Genomic DNA, 16,057 nt, shown 5'->3' on the forward strand with positions numbered 1-16,057 from the left:
TTAAACTATATTAAAGTCAAACTGTCTGCTGTTGGATACTCTGTGATCCATTGATATATCTGTGGATTGTGTGACATATGTGGATTTTAAAAAATGTGATATATATATCTAACTCTTAATTTATTTTTGTAAAATGTAAAAATATTAAGTCTCAAATATGCCACTGCGACTCACTGCAGACGACGATATCAATAATAATCATGTATTACAATAGAATATTATTATCGATTGTTGATTGGTGTTGTTTATTCGTCATTCATAGGTGCCATCAGGACGACAACCCTGTTGGACTACGAGACTTCGCCGAATATAACGTTCCGCGTCAGAGTCATCGATCAAGGCAACCCGAGGCGGACCTCAGACGTTCTGGCCAAAGTATTCATCTCGATTTTGGACGTGAATGACTGTCCGCCAGTATTTACGAGCTACGAGTACAATGCGTCCGTGTTAATTCCCACCTATGTCAATGTGGCAGTCGTCCAACTAAACGCTACCGATGGAGATTCTCCAGGTCAGACGAAATTGACGTATTCGATTATCGGTGGAAACGAAGCAAACGTTTATACGATCGACGCCGATAGAGGACTTATCACGGTTAAGGAACCAAATTTGGGCATCAAGTCGAGTCCTCATAATTTAGCCGTTTCCGTCACCGATGGAAAATACTCCAGCCAATCGTAAGATTTTAAAAATATATCCATTACCGTTAACTAGTTTTAGTCCGGTATATTAAAACGCTTATCGGCTCCAGTTTTTCCGTGAAGGGAGGCACCCTTACAATTATTACAAAACGCTTAATACCATAATATCTTCTAATAAGCCTATAGATATCTTATACTATCAGTGCACCCCTTCGTTTTAATTCTTTTTAACTTTTTTGTTCCGGCGTTTGTACTGCCATTGGAATCGTTGATTACTTTTTCAATTCACTCTGTTAACCTAACCTAACCTTGTGTATGCATTTTGAGTATGTCAATAATAAGATTATTATGACACGGCGTCCTGTGTAGGCAATTTAACTACAACACGGTTGTGACTCACCACTATTCACATTAATACGGACTGTATTCCGGATTATTCCAAATATTATTTTGTTACAACACGCCAAACGTACGGTAAAACTATATTAGATTAAATGAATTAGCCATCAGTTTTATTATAAACCGGACAGCAATGCTGTAGAGTTGTTGGCCGTCATAAATAATACACGAAGTCCATATGCTTCACCATAGCATAAGAATAGCTAGTTGACACTTTTTTGATATTTTTAATGATCTCTATCAAAAATACTTTCTACACAAATTTAACCCTCACCCATTCAAACAAAATATCCTGACTGCACCAATGTTTCTGGTTTACTTGAGATATATTTGCAAGCCTCATCACTTCCGCTTCGATGAACACGTCATCCATTCCCTGAGGATTATATACTTTGGCGCATCAAGGGAAGACACTGCATAGGTCACTTGTGAGTGAATATTAATCACCATTCCTCATATTTGAATACCACAGTGATTTTAGAATTTATTTAAGTTACATATTAAATTCATAATGTCATCAGTATAAGTTTTGTAAAATCCAAAAAACACCTAATAGAATAGTCGCGGTGTCGCCAAAACATTATGAACAGTTCAACATGTTCTAAATAGCTATAAAACTACCTAATTTTGCTTATGGTTATTCTACAGATAGTATTATGGTCTTTATCTTAATAATTTGTCATCGAATTTCAACTGCCGCTGCGGTAAACTTTACAATACCTACGTGTAAATACCACAGACTAATAAATAGAACTATTCAATACAATTATATCCAATTACACATCTCGTTATTATAATATGATGAACGTTTTCTTAGAATCACGACTGCTATAATCGTTCGGAATTTTCGGCCGTTTCTAGATTTCCAAGAAATCATTTCTAACTCTCGTAACTATAAGCCATTTCAAAACCACTATCTCCTATTCCTACTATGGAAATGTATGATAGGTTCTATTAAGTAAGTAAGTTAACTAGTGTAAGTAATTATATAAAAAAGATGTTAATGAATACGGATTACCTATATGAGTCTGTGTACTGACAACAACAAATATCATGTCTCGTGAAAAGGAAACAAGTAACATACAAATAAATAATTTATATATACATAGTATAAGGTTCTTATTAGGTCTATTCTCAAAAATAGAAATAACTTTTACCAGTTTTTGTGTATATTTGTAATTTCATAATTGATGTGCAGTTTACAAATCAAATTTTTACTGCCTGAAAATTACAGCTTTCCAATAACTACCTACACGATTTTAGCACACCTTCCAGTTCATCTCTTAAGTTCAACCACTATAGACAATAATAATAGAAAATTGTTATTTCGATAAAAATAATATTATGTTCACTGACACAGCGAAATCTCTTGACAATTCATATAAATATAATTTTAGTCGCAAGCTGTCGAATACTATTCCGTTGCTTATTCTGTTTATTATAAGAAAATCAATGGTATAATGTATTATACAGGCATAGTACACTGAATCAATTTTTGGTATTTGGAATATGTCATAATAAACTATTGGGGTTTTTTTTTTTTTTTTTGCTTCTTAGAAATGTCAATGTCCGTTGGTATCGAAGCGAAGACTCCAGTCTCAAGTTTCAAAAACCTATATATTACGCAACGATTGTGGAAAACGATACGAAAGTCAGATTTCTGTGTGCTGTCACCGTCATTGGAGCACATCTTAATGAACATTTACTATTCTCCATTTCGAATCCAAGCAGTCATTTTCAAATCGGCTCAACTACGGGAATACTTAGCACAACAGGAATTGCTTTTGACCGTGAAGTTAAGGAAATCTACCAAATTATTGTACAAGTATGTTTCAATATAGTTACTACGAATAGTAAATTCACCTAGTTAATGTGTTGTATTTTTAAATATTAAGGTTCAAAGCATGGATGCTGACAGTGAGTCACTAAGAGTTGCTCATGTTCCAATCAACGTAACTATTTTAGACATCAACGACAACGCACCAATGTTTGTTAACTTACCATATTATGCAATTGTATCTATTGACGCAAAAAAAGATGATCTCGTTACAAAGGTAATTATAAAATGAAAAAAAATATATTTTAAAACATGTATTTACTAATTTTAAAAATTAGGTACATGCTGTGGATTTGGATCAAGGAGAAAATGCAGCTGTGCGATATGAACTAACTAAAGGACCTGGCGAACTGTTTAGAGTGTCTAGGAGCACTGGAGAGATATTTCTGCGACATAATCTGGAAAGTCAAAACAATGGCCGTATAAGTGAATTTAAATTAACTGTTGCTGCATTCGATGGAGGTAATGATCAACAATAATTATTAATTCGTTTTTAATCTTATTCACACCCACTATTGTTGTTTGAAAAAATTTTTAGGACAACAGTCTTATTCGACTGAAGTAGAAGTCAATGTTAAAGTTATGGATCGATCAATGCCTGTATTTGACAAACAATTCTACTCTGTCTCTGTACCAGAAAATATTGATCTTTACGCACCTATACCGTTAACTATTAGAGCTGACTCTCCATTGGCCAGGAAATTAATTTACAGTATTGTATCTGGAAATACGTTTGAAGAATTTGCCATAGATTTCAACACCGGTTAGTAATCTATTAAATTATTTTTTCTTTAACAACTATTTAATCATTATTAAATATTAATCACTCTTCATTATTACCTTAAGCTTAATGGTGAAGGATAATAAATTCTTAGATTTATAATTGTTATTTAGTAATATTTACACTTCTATGTAACACATCACTTACTATTTGTATTTTATTTCTTTTCTTGGTGGTCTCAACAGCTGATGATTACGGTGGTACTAGTGAGTACACATTATAGTTATTCTATTGTGTGTGTTTTGTGCTTTTTTCAGAGTTTTCCTAAACTCCCAGTATAAAACTTGGACATCAGGAATTAAAGCACCATAATAAATCTTTACTTCTGCGCATGATTAACCTAACCCTTAAACACAGCTTTTGTTAATAATATAAAATTTTTAACTTCAATTACTATGTCCAAGTTTTCTTAGGTGATATTTTATATTAATTTTATGCATTTGTCTTCAGATTTTCCTTTACAATTTATTGTATTCTTCAATGTTTTTATGGAATATAAATTTGGTATGCTTTATAAGTGAAAAATCTGAAAACAAGTTAGCTAAATACTTACAACATGTGTTTTGTGAAGCATGAATTATGTTGAACTACTTATATACCAATGCAATATAAAGTATAATTACATTTAAATAGGTTTATTGTATGCTGTGGATAATTTGGACTATGAACAAGTCCAACATTACACATTGACTGTTAGAGCTACAGACAGTGTGTCTGGAGTATCAGCAGAGGTGTTGGTCAGTATCATGGTAACAGATGTAAATGATTGTGCCCCTGAATTCTTTCAAGACTCTTATAACATCTCTATATCAGAATCTGCGTCATTTGGTTCATTTATACTGAGAGTTACAGCTACTGACAATGACACCGGTAAAACATTATATGAAATTAACATTAAAAAAATGTTGAGTAATTTTATTAAATACATTTTAAATAAATTTTTTTTTTACTTATTTTAGATGTAAATCGTGTGATTAAATATTCTATCAAAAAAGATGAAGAAAATTCTTCTGATTACTTTCACATAGATGAAAAAGAAGGTTCAATTTATCTGAAACAATCGTTAGACCATGAAACACGCCCATTTCACCATGTTGTATTAGAAGCAACTGATACAGGTTTACCACCATTGAGCACCACAACTCATCTTTGGATTACCGGTTAGTCTTAATATTATATTCCTTTCAGTTTAACAATCATGTATTATTTATAACCTTATTTTATTATAGTACTGGATGTAAATGACAATGCACCGAAATTCGAACAATCTTCATACTCATGTTGGTTATCGGAAGATGCTGAAAGAGGGCAGTTTGTTACTATGGTTACTGCTACCGATCCAGATATTGTTGATCACTCACGCCTGGTGTATGGCATAACTGGAGGAAATGCTCAACAAATGTTTGATATTAACTCAAAATCCGGTAAGAGTGAATTATATTATACTAGTATTAATATTTATATATGTAATAATTTTAATCAAATTTGTTTAGGTATTATAATTGTTTCAAACTTGAACAAGTTAACAACTGTAAACGAACATGTTCTCAATGTATCAGTTAGTGATGGAGTGTATACAAGTTTCTCAAGAGTTAGAATTGAAATGGTGTCGACAAACAGATATAATCCTGTGTTTGAAAAACTCCAATACGATGGACGCATTTTAGAAAATCAATTGTCAGGGACTGTAATCATTCGTGTTCAGGCAATAGACAATGATACAGGTCCATATGGTGAGGTGAGCTACTCAATACCGTCGAAGAAGATGTCAAAAATATTCAACATTAATAATGTTACTGGTATGTATAATATAAAACTAAAAAATGATAAATTTATTGAAAAATGTATAACAATAATATGTATTTTCTATATTAAAGGAGAAATTATATCGAGAATGCCATTAGACCGAGAAGAGACATCACTATATGAATTAAGCGTTTTGGCTTGTGACCAAGGAGCTAGATGTGGATATACTTTGGTTCGAGTTCGGGTGAGCGATGAAAATGATAATTCACCACGGTTCCTTTTACCAGAATACAAAACATGCATACACAGTTCACTACCAGTCAACACAGGATTTCTCACGGTTAGTCTTGCTATAATAGTTATATGCAATTGAAAACCATAAACTAACTTTTATATTGTAATTATTTTTCATAAATATTAGGTGAAAGCAGTCGACGATGACCAAGAACCATCTGGTCAAATTACTTATTCAATCAATGATATTGAACCTAGTGACATAACAAAACTAATGACTGTGAACAAGTACACAGGCGCTCTTGTTTTACTGAAAACAGTTGAATCCTTAAGTATGGTGTTTTTTATAGATCAATTTTTTAGTAATGACAGATCTTAAATTAAATCAATTCATTTTTTTTTTAGAAAATAATGTGTATCAGTTTTTTATACGAGCAACGGATAGTGGAACACCACCAAGACAATCAGATGTCCCTATAGAGCTATTTGTGTTATCACCTGAAGACCTTCCTCCCGTATTTCTTCAAGAAGACCAAAAATTTAATTTAACAGAAAATTCTCCTATTGGTAGGATCTATAATATTTATAAACTCGAAACTGAATATTATATAAACATACATTTTAAATTCAACAGGCACTATTGTAACAACTGTAAAATTGGTATCTCAAGTTGAAACCAAATACAAAATCACTGCTTCTGATGAGACCGCCAAACTATTCACAATAAACGATCAAGGTCAGATAAGTGTTACTGGCTTGTTGGATAGAGAAAAACAGGCATTCCACATACTTGGCGTGTTTGCATACACTGAATCATCTCCTCCATTAACTGCATTGACTGAAGTCTATGTAAAAGTATTAGATGAAAATGACAATGCTCCAGAGTTTGACAATGACTTTTATAGTGCCAGAATATCAGAAGCCATTACTGAAGGCACTCTAGTGGTGAAAAGTAATGCAATATTAATATTTTAATTTGATAATTTTTCGTTTTTGTAACCAATAATTGTGTTTATAGCTCATGCAATTGACTTAGATGAAGGCAAAAATGGTGAAATCAAATATTTAATCAATTCCAAATCTAATGTACCATTTGTGATTGATCAGTACTCTGGATCAATTAGTGTTTCTGTATCAAATTTGGATCGAGAAGTAAAATCTTCTTATATGTTTGATGTAATGGCCTTTGACAGTGGAACACCATCATTAAACTCCACTGTTAAAGTACATATATCTTTGGTTGACTATAACGACAACCCATCACGTTTCTCTCAAGCTTCATATGCAGCATCAGGTAACACATATATTTCAACTCTGAAATTTAAGTCATGTAGCATAACCTAATTTTAATATCACAGTTGAGGAAGATTCGCTACCTGGAACGGTTGTAGTACAATTAACATTATTAGACGATGACAATGAATTACCAACCACATTAATGTATCACATTCGTGATGGGGATATGCATTCCAAATTTGCCATCCGGTCAACTGGTGAAGTTTATGTAGCCAACACATTAGATCGAGAAACATTAGACAATTATCAACTTTCAATATTAGTTACCGATGGAACTTATGTTTCGACTACACAGCTTCATATCACAGTCACAGACGTTAATGGTATATCATATTCACAATAAGCAAAAAAACTAATTTAATTAAAAATAATCTTTTTATTTTATTGTTAGATGAAAAACCATACTGTCTTCATCACCGCTACAGGAGAATGCTTTCAGAGGGAGTGCCAATTGGCAATTTTATATTAAAAATAGAAGCTCGTGATACAGATTTAAATCCAAAATTACGATATTACCTTACTGGTTATGGAGCAGAACACTTTAGTTTAGATATAGATACTGGTAATTTTCATATTTTTAATCTTATTTATCAGAATAATTTTACTTAAATAATTTAAATTTTCATTTATTAAACCATACATTTTAAATTGAGTACTTGTAGATGTTTTATAACTAAATATAAATACAAAATTTACAAAATTATTTTACTTTTTATTCAACATAAATAAAATATTATATATTTTATATTGAAAATTAAATATTGTCCATGCTTACAGGCTTATTAAAAACAGCAGTGACTCTGGATCGTGAACTGCAGTCACGGTACAACTTAGAAGCACACGTACAAGATCGAGAAAAAAACGAATGGGAATGCGTGTCTAAAGTGGAAATTACAATGTTGGATGTCAATGACAATGCTCCATTATTTATTTCTAATAATAATAATACTGCCTCATTGTCAGAAGATGCACAAATTGGTACCATAGTGATCAAGATGCATGCGACTGATGCTGACATAGGTAAACTTAAATTGGATGTAAATACTTTTTGAATTATGTAACAAAAATGATAATAATTTTTCTAGGTCTAAATCGAAAACTTAAGTTTTCATTACTAGATTCAGCTGAAAATCACTTTATTATTTCATCGGATAGTGGTATTGTAACACTGGCTAAAAAATTGGACCGTGAAACTTGCGAGACCTACAATATTTCTGTCAAAGCCATTGACCATGGTTCCCCTCCACTTTCAAGCATCACCCAGCTACATGTAATTGTATTGGATGTCAATGACAACCCACCAATATTTGTTCAAAGGTAAATTAAATCAAACAATTTTATTGTTCGCAATTTTATGTAACTATTAACTATCATTCCAGAACATACTATGCTACTGTTACTGAAATTGCACCCATTGACACTGAAGTAACCAGAGTATTGGCTACGTCACTTGACTCTGGTAAAAATGCCGAAGTAGTGTATTCAATTGCCGGTGGTAACGAACACAACAAATTTTCGATAAACTCAGAAACTGGTATTATAAGTGTGTTTGAAATGCTCGACTATGAAAGAGTTCGTGACTACTTGCTGACAATACAAGCAACAGATCTGGGTGAACCACCATTGAGTAACCAGGCGATGGTGAATATAACAATTTTGGATGCCAACGACAATGCACCAATATTTGGTCAACTAGCATATACCACTCAAATCGATGAAGACGTACACGTTGGTGAAGTTGTTATTAAAGTTTCGGCAACTGATTTGGACAGCGAACTCAACGGAAAAATACGTTATGCCCTGGTTAAAGGAGACCACCATCAACAGTTCGCCATAGACTCTTTAACAGGCAACATAACTGTTGCCAAGCCTTTAGATCGTGAACAGGTAATAATATATTTTTACAACTGCAAAATACAACTTTTTTTTTCATCTACATTGTTCAGTATCTTAAATTAATAAAATATGTTAGGTTATTTAATTAAAAAGTATTTTTCTATTATAAGAAATATTTGAAAATTGTTTTTCAACCAATTCACTTTTCTTCACAGGTATCAACTTATAATCTACAAATTCGAGCTACTGACTCAGGTGTCCCTGAACTCATGAGTTTTGCATTAGTCCAAATACAAGTGAATGACGTTAATGACAACCCGCCATTGTTTTCACAGCATAACTACTCAGCATTTGTCCACGTAAGTATTATGTTATACAAAATTAGTACAACTAGGGATGTCTAGTCCCTCCGCCAATCATAAAAAAAAAAACAAGTTACTCCTAACATTTTTTTATAGTTTTAAGACTTAAGACTTGTCAGGAAAATGTTTGAATTAACTTCACAGTTTGTCATGTTTTAACATTATTGTCTGAAACTTATCTTTATCTAAACAAGTCTATAATATTATATTCAATTATGAAAATCATTTATGTTACAAAAAAAGGTTTATAAATTTGCGAATCATACATTTTATATATCAAATACAACAGAAATTTAACATTCAAAATTAAATTGCAACAACAGTCAACAGAACAAGAAAATTTAACTTTGTTACATTTGAGTTTTAATAGAAACTGCACAATGCATTCAATTATAGAGATAACTTGCATTTATTATTTATTGGGATTATAGCATCCTCTCTAGATGTGTTACCCTAGTTTCAACAATGAAACACTCACACACAAATATACACCCTCTTTTGTACTTGCACATAATAATATTATGATATATGACAACTTTTCAGGAGGACAAAAAACCTGGTTGGATTGTTTGCCAACTTTCTGTGACAGATGCAGACCTAGAACCTAACGGTGGACCATTCACCTATGACATTCGTAACAATGATGATGGCAATGCATTCAGTATTGATCCTGATGGTACAGTTAAGACAGCTATGCTTCTAGACCATCGTTTCCAACAGAACTATAAACTACTTATACGTGTATTTGACAATCATAAACCATTTCTACATTCTGACACATGGCTTCATATTAAGGTAAAAATGTTAAATAATTAGAGCTCAGATTAATAAAAAAAATTTTTAAAAAAGCACTTAAAATGTAAAAAAATACCAAAAAAAAGCATATAAAACATAAATTTAAAAATGAACTTAACAGTATTATAGATTTATTTTAAATATTACTTATTTGTATTTTAAAAATAATTAACAACCATGTATATACATACATTGTTTTCTGAAATTTGAAAGTTTAAACTTAAAATATTTTTTTACTGAAAGAATGATTGATTTTTCTACTTCCACCAAAGTTATTGGTGCGTATTTCATGCATAAATAACCATCTGATCTAAAATTACTAATACAAATTACGATTGATAGGTAAGTTATATATGTATAAGACTATTAAATCAATTTTAAATTGAACACAAAGAGACATTTGTAAGTAAAAAAGGCAAAAAAATACATCCATTATCTTACATATTAAATGATACATTTTCATATTATTTAAAAAAAAAAATCTTTTGGCCTTCAAATAATTATTAAACATGAAGTAGGTATGTTTGTTATTTTTATAAAATTAATTATTAATTAACTTTTACAGTTGTATGCATTTTAATTTGAGTATACAGTTAATACCTCAAGTAATATAAACAAAATTTGATTTGCTTAAATAAAGTCTTGGAAATAAAACTAAAATTGTTCACCGGTGTACCTATAACCTTGTTTTTAAATGTACCTTATTATTCCCTAGGTAATCGAAGAATCACAGTTCCGACCTATTATAACACCACTAGAAGTCTGGGTAGGATCTTGGCAAGACCGTTGGCAAGGAGGATCATTAGGACATGTGCATGCTACTGACCAAGATGAATATGATACATTGGCATATTATGTGATGAACCACAATCAACTATTCAAAATTGACGAGAGATCAGGAGAGATACGAGCACCACAAGGATTAGATGCTGGCTATTACTCCATTAATGTGTCGGTCAGTGATGGTAAATTTTCGTCAAACTCCACAGTTAATGTGGTTGTAGACTCACTGACTGATGATATGCTAAATGAAGCCATCAGTATAAGGTATGCCTGAATCAATATAATGATTGGATTTTCAAACAAATCACAATGTTTATTCATTGTTATAGGTTAAAGTCTGTAACACCGCAACATTTCATATCCAGCCAAAAAAAATTGTTGATGCGTACATTAAAATTGAATTTGGGTAAGGATGTAAATTTGATCAGCATCCAAGACGCTCCGCAAGGCAACCTAGATATTTTGCTTTACATCAGAGGCGTAAGTTGAGATCATAATGTGTTGAATTTTGAAACAGCCAACACTTACCTACCTATTAGCTATCATCTAATCTGTTGAATTTTATTTTTATAGGGAACCGATTTAAATACCATGCATACTGCCCTTCAGAAGGCTGGCTTGGTCATATCAAACAATGTACCACCTTGTAATTGTACGCCTGGCCAGGGTGTGTGTAGTCAGCGCATTACTTGGCTAGCAGATCAGGTTCAGACAATAGTTACTGATATGGCAACATTTGTGGCGCCTGCGCATACCCATCAACCGCATTGCTCTTGTCGATTAGGTTTTGTCGGTAAACGATGCGAAAACAAAATGACTTCAGAGTGTCAGTGCTCTGTGGACGAGATTTGTGTACCGGATAATGAAATTGATGGGACATACAAGTGTGACAAGCCTCGAGGCGTTGGAGACCGTTGCTTGGCCGGCAATGAAATTGCCTGTTGGCCCCCAATTTTATCCAATTTGCACATAACTTGGATTCAACTGACTGCTGCCTCAGCTGCCTTGGTTTTTATCATTATGGTCATATGTGTATTGATCATATGCAGGTCAGTAATTTCTTTATCATTTATCGGTCAGCTATATTTAAGAAACTACTTGTTTTTATTTTTTATAACCAATTGATTGCCTGCCTTACTATAGGAAGTGCCGTGTGAAACGTCGAAATGCCCGTCGCAATAAGAATATACATGTGTTGAACACAGAATTCAAAAGAACTGCAAAAATCAGCAATCTAGAAGTTGCTCAGGTATATGTACACATTACACCACCGCATAACACTATTTTCTTTTCTAATACTAATTTTTTGTCTTTCAGCGGCCAGTATCTTATACTGCTATAGCAAGCAACCCAGACGCAGCTTACATGGCTACTGTAGCTGCAAATCAACTTAACAATTTAGACACTCTCAGGAGTTATGGTTCAGCTGGTGATGACTTAGAAAATGTCCCACTTGATTATTTACGCAACTTGAACCGTGGTGGTAGCAACAACAAAATAATGAACGGTAAAGGTAAGAATATAAAAATACTCTATAAATAAATAATACATAACAAAAAGTGTACAAGTTTCCTTTTAAAAAAAATATCAAATTATTTGATTTAAAATTTAAGATTTATATTTAATTTAATCAACCAAATCCGTTTAAAAGCATTTTCTTATTTTTTTTTTTCAAGTGTCATATATTTTTATTTTAAGCACATTATGAGTATTATTTTACTCAATAGCCTATAAAACTATCAAAAAATACACTTTTGACAAATCAGTAAATGTTGTCACAGTAACCATATCAATGTGATATTCACTGAAATAGTAACACTGAAATTAAACTGTTTAACATAAATTTGTTTAATGTTATTCATTTATAAGACGGAGGCATCAAATTTATTTCTACCAAAAAATTGTTATAGATCTCAAAGTGATTCCGGATGTTACCAGAGTGCCAAGAATGTCAATGCACTGTCCTGAAGAAGACACAAAAATACTAGGTGGTTACCATTGGGACTGTTCGGACTGGGTGCGTCGCAGCCAAAACCCTCTGCCTAATATCAGTGAAGTACCTGGTAGTGAAGTGCCCGATTCGTCTAGTTTCCACAGTGACAGCAACGACGAAGTGCATCACCATATAATAGGTAAGTTAATATAATTTTTTATATTGCCTTAAACTAATAAAGTATAACTATCTGATAGATCCAGCCAGGGATTTGGAAACACTCGACGAAGAGTTATACTTATCATACCGCAGTGAAGACGATGATGTAGTCACATACGGTTTTCCTCAACGATATCCAAGTCAGAGTGAACTCTCCACTAATGTATGTGAAATTGATGATCCAGATATGCCTATGTCTACTGCTGTATGAGGGTACATAAACATCATAGAACATTCCATAAGACAATTATCGTCTAAAAAGTTGATTACTAACTTGGGTATTGACAATTTTCATTTTTTTTTTCATGTTCATTTTGTATAGAATTAATATTATTTATTATTATTTGACCCATTTAGTATGGGAAGACTGAATGCTTTTCTTAATGTTTAACTATTTACGTATGTAAAAATAAAAAATGTACTTCTGTGATAGTTTGAGAACTTTTTTTCTAAAATTTTTTTTTAACTTAGTTATTATTTTGCCCTTAGAATTGAAATGTTAAAAAATAAAAATCCCAACAACCATTGTCCAGTGCATAAAATATTTTATAAATCATTATTTTTAATAATTTTCATTTCCCATTGGAAAAATGATCTCTTACCATATCCGCCACCTGTGTTTATCATTATCTAACAGTCATTGGATTGGTACAGACTGTATTAGTCCTAATATATTCCACCTAGTCCTTACGGAATAATTAATAATAATTACTGAACCAGTGCTAATATATCTGGTGCTAATAATAGGTCGGTCGTACTTTTATTCTATACTTAGTATAAAATGTTTATTACGATTTTGTACATTTATTGTATTTTATTTCCCCTCACAAATGACTGAATGAGGCATCAGGCAATAAATGTAATTATATATTTGTTCTTGTAAAGAGTTTTTTTTTTTTCAATATATTGTGTTCATGAAAGAGAAAAAAATATTATTATATGTCAAAGTTTTATATTAAAGTTCCGCGACACTGTGCCATTCCAATAAGAAAAAAATCCTATTTAGTTTTTAGTTTTTGTGTCCTGTTAATAATTGTGAAACAACAAAACATTTGTTTTTTTTTTTATTTTTCTAACAATGAATTATTGTAAATAATTTAACAATTCATATTATTCCTCATACCCCCTCCGCCAAAAGTGCCTAACTATATTTTTTTTTTCTTTCTCATTTAATTTTTATGTAATATACTAAAATGTTATTATACATTATTTTTCTAATCATTAAAAAAAATATCGAATTACTAAACCGTGTACGAATAACATTAATATTATACGTTTATAAATATTTATAAATTTATAATATTAATATATACTAATACAATACATACACATACATAACCATACATCTACTTAACATTGTTTTTGTAGTGCAATACAAACTAAATTAGTGGAAGTAGAAAAGCACATCTCGGAGGAAAGAAACTAAAGTATTTTGTATTTTCAAAAATTTGGACTCGGCTGTCTAAAAACTATTACATGCATATTACTTAAAACGTATGACTTGTGTGTGTATGTATGTATATATATATTTATAGGAGTTGATTTATTGTTACGTTAGGATTTGAGTTATACATTTATATTGTAAGTTTCGTACATAGTATATATTTTTTTATGGACAAATGTATAGATTATTTTTATAATAAACTAAGTATGACTTGATTAATAAATTAATTGTTTTATTGTTTGGTCATTTAACGCCCTTGCATTTGCAAAGGCGTTCTATTTCTGATGTTGTATCTAAATGATTTAAATTACAATTTTTATTTATTATACAATAATATTTGATAAATTGTTAAATGTACAATGTACATATTCTGTTTAAGGCAACTTATGTATTATTTGAGGCAACATTTTCTCCTCTACGCCGTCATCAAAACATAAACATTATTAGTCCAATGCCACAGAAAATGTACATACTGACAAATAAATGTGATTATGACAGCTCGCAGTCATATGACATGTAGATAATAACAAAATACAACCTCCGGTATCCGTGAAAACATTTTTATAATCTGATACTGTGCGGATGCCAACAGTCAGTGTTAAGAAAATGTATGCCATAATTGCTATTGCTACAATTTTCATTTCATTATTAATTTTAACTTTTGAGCAGCTCAGGAATGAAAAATTAGAAAAAAAATTATGAGCGAAGACGTATAAATACATCTTTTTTAATTTCACATATATTTTATGTAAGGTATTTTACGGTAATTTATTCAGATGAAACACAAACAATGAAACTAAAAGAAATTTGCGGGAAAAACATATATTTATGTCAATGCTCCTCTTGGCAGTGTATTTTCAAAACGTATTTATACGTCTATGCTCCTCAAAGGGTTAATATTAGTTATTAACATATTTTATTAACACTAAAAATTTGTTTTTGAGATTTATTTATTCTCAATATTAGTTAGAATTAAATTACATTAAACAAAATAAAAACAACTAAAACTTTAATTTCTACAGATAATTAATTTTCTCAGTTTGGAATCTGTGTACATTTATTTCAGTGTCTGCTGAGTACTTCGCTTTAATTTTTTTTTCATGTCCATATAAAATACCTACTCGCATATGCCCATTGTAAATTGCTTCAATAAAAAACTATAGATTGTGTATTTCAAATAAATTATGATAAAAAAAAAAAGGTGGACAAGTGGTACAAGCTTTACTGTACAGTAGCAGTCGGGTATGTCATTGTAATGGATGTGTTATAATTAAATACAATGATAAATCATGGCATATGAAAAACAATTCTGATTGGATGCGTTGTGTCATCATAGCATTCTTTTATAAATGATCAAATTTAAAAATTAAGAAGAAATTAATAAAAATTTCTCGTGGCTATGAATATAGTGACTTTCAGATGTTTTCAGACTTAAGAATTTTTGGAATTTAATGAAATTTGTCAAAATTTGAACTTAAAATTCATATAAAAAATATTTGTGCGTAGGTATCTTTAATACTTTTGAACTTCTATTGATGCGACTTATGAAGAACCTTCAGAACCTTGAATGCTTTTTTATTTATTGATCAACAATAGTTTTAAAAAAATTACAAGCACAAAAACATTCCCAAGGTTATAAATAACTCAAAAATGTTATGATGTATGGAAAATAGCAATATAAATACATAGAGAAAATTGCAAGTTATTATTAATAAATTAGTATAAATTTTTGAGATTATATTTAATACTCT

General features: G+C 31.1%; 1 protein-coding gene across 3 annotated transcripts in view; it reads left to right on the forward strand.

Moving 5' to 3' along the window:
- LOC111039320 (fat-like cadherin-related tumor suppressor homolog) overlaps positions 1 to 14,105 on the forward strand; it is a 77,194-nt gene extending 63,089 nt beyond the window's left edge. Inside the window, exons 13-41 of one of the 3 annotated variants that reach the window (XM_022322782.1) lie at positions 263 to 677; positions 2,598 to 2,865; positions 2,936 to 3,094; positions 3,156 to 3,339; positions 3,416 to 3,640; positions 3,844 to 3,864; positions 4,292 to 4,528; positions 4,618 to 4,818; positions 4,888 to 5,082; positions 5,152 to 5,457; positions 5,536 to 5,744; positions 5,826 to 5,970; positions 6,044 to 6,205; positions 6,273 to 6,590; positions 6,657 to 6,932; positions 6,997 to 7,257; positions 7,326 to 7,496; positions 7,712 to 7,954; positions 8,020 to 8,251; positions 8,314 to 8,821; positions 8,986 to 9,129; positions 9,676 to 9,927; positions 10,643 to 10,974; positions 11,040 to 11,190; positions 11,284 to 11,759; positions 11,854 to 11,959; positions 12,028 to 12,223; positions 12,621 to 12,842; positions 12,901 to 14,105. In XM_022322782.1, the coding sequence (XP_022178474.1) occupies positions 263 to 677; positions 2,598 to 2,865; positions 2,936 to 3,094; positions 3,156 to 3,339; positions 3,416 to 3,640; positions 3,844 to 3,864; positions 4,292 to 4,528; positions 4,618 to 4,818; positions 4,888 to 5,082; positions 5,152 to 5,457; positions 5,536 to 5,744; positions 5,826 to 5,970; positions 6,044 to 6,205; positions 6,273 to 6,590; positions 6,657 to 6,932; positions 6,997 to 7,257; positions 7,326 to 7,496; positions 7,712 to 7,954; positions 8,020 to 8,251; positions 8,314 to 8,821; positions 8,986 to 9,129; positions 9,676 to 9,927; positions 10,643 to 10,974; positions 11,040 to 11,190; positions 11,284 to 11,759; positions 11,854 to 11,959; positions 12,028 to 12,223; positions 12,621 to 12,842; positions 12,901 to 13,073 (6,788 nt within the window). In that variant the 3' untranslated portion in view covers positions 13,074 to 14,105. The remainder of the gene's footprint in view (positions 1 to 262; positions 678 to 2,597; positions 2,866 to 2,935; positions 3,095 to 3,155; positions 3,340 to 3,415; positions 3,641 to 3,843; positions 3,865 to 4,291; positions 4,529 to 4,617; positions 4,819 to 4,887; positions 5,083 to 5,151; positions 5,458 to 5,535; positions 5,745 to 5,825; positions 5,971 to 6,043; positions 6,206 to 6,272; positions 6,591 to 6,656; positions 6,933 to 6,996; positions 7,258 to 7,325; positions 7,497 to 7,711; positions 7,955 to 8,019; positions 8,252 to 8,313; positions 8,822 to 8,985; positions 9,130 to 9,675; positions 9,928 to 10,642; positions 10,975 to 11,039; positions 11,191 to 11,283; positions 11,760 to 11,853; positions 11,960 to 12,027; positions 12,224 to 12,620; positions 12,843 to 12,900) is intronic. The other 2 variants (XM_022322783.1, XM_022322784.1) reach the window with 2 other exon arrangements.
- Positions 14,106 to 16,057: the final 1,952 nt, after the last annotated feature.

The sequence above is a fragment of the Myzus persicae genome, unplaced genomic scaffold (genome assembly GCF_001856785.1).
Source record: "Myzus persicae strain clone G006 unplaced genomic scaffold, MPER_G0061.0, whole genome shotgun sequence".
NCBI lineage: Eukaryota > Metazoa > Arthropoda > Insecta > Hemiptera > Aphididae > Myzus > Myzus persicae.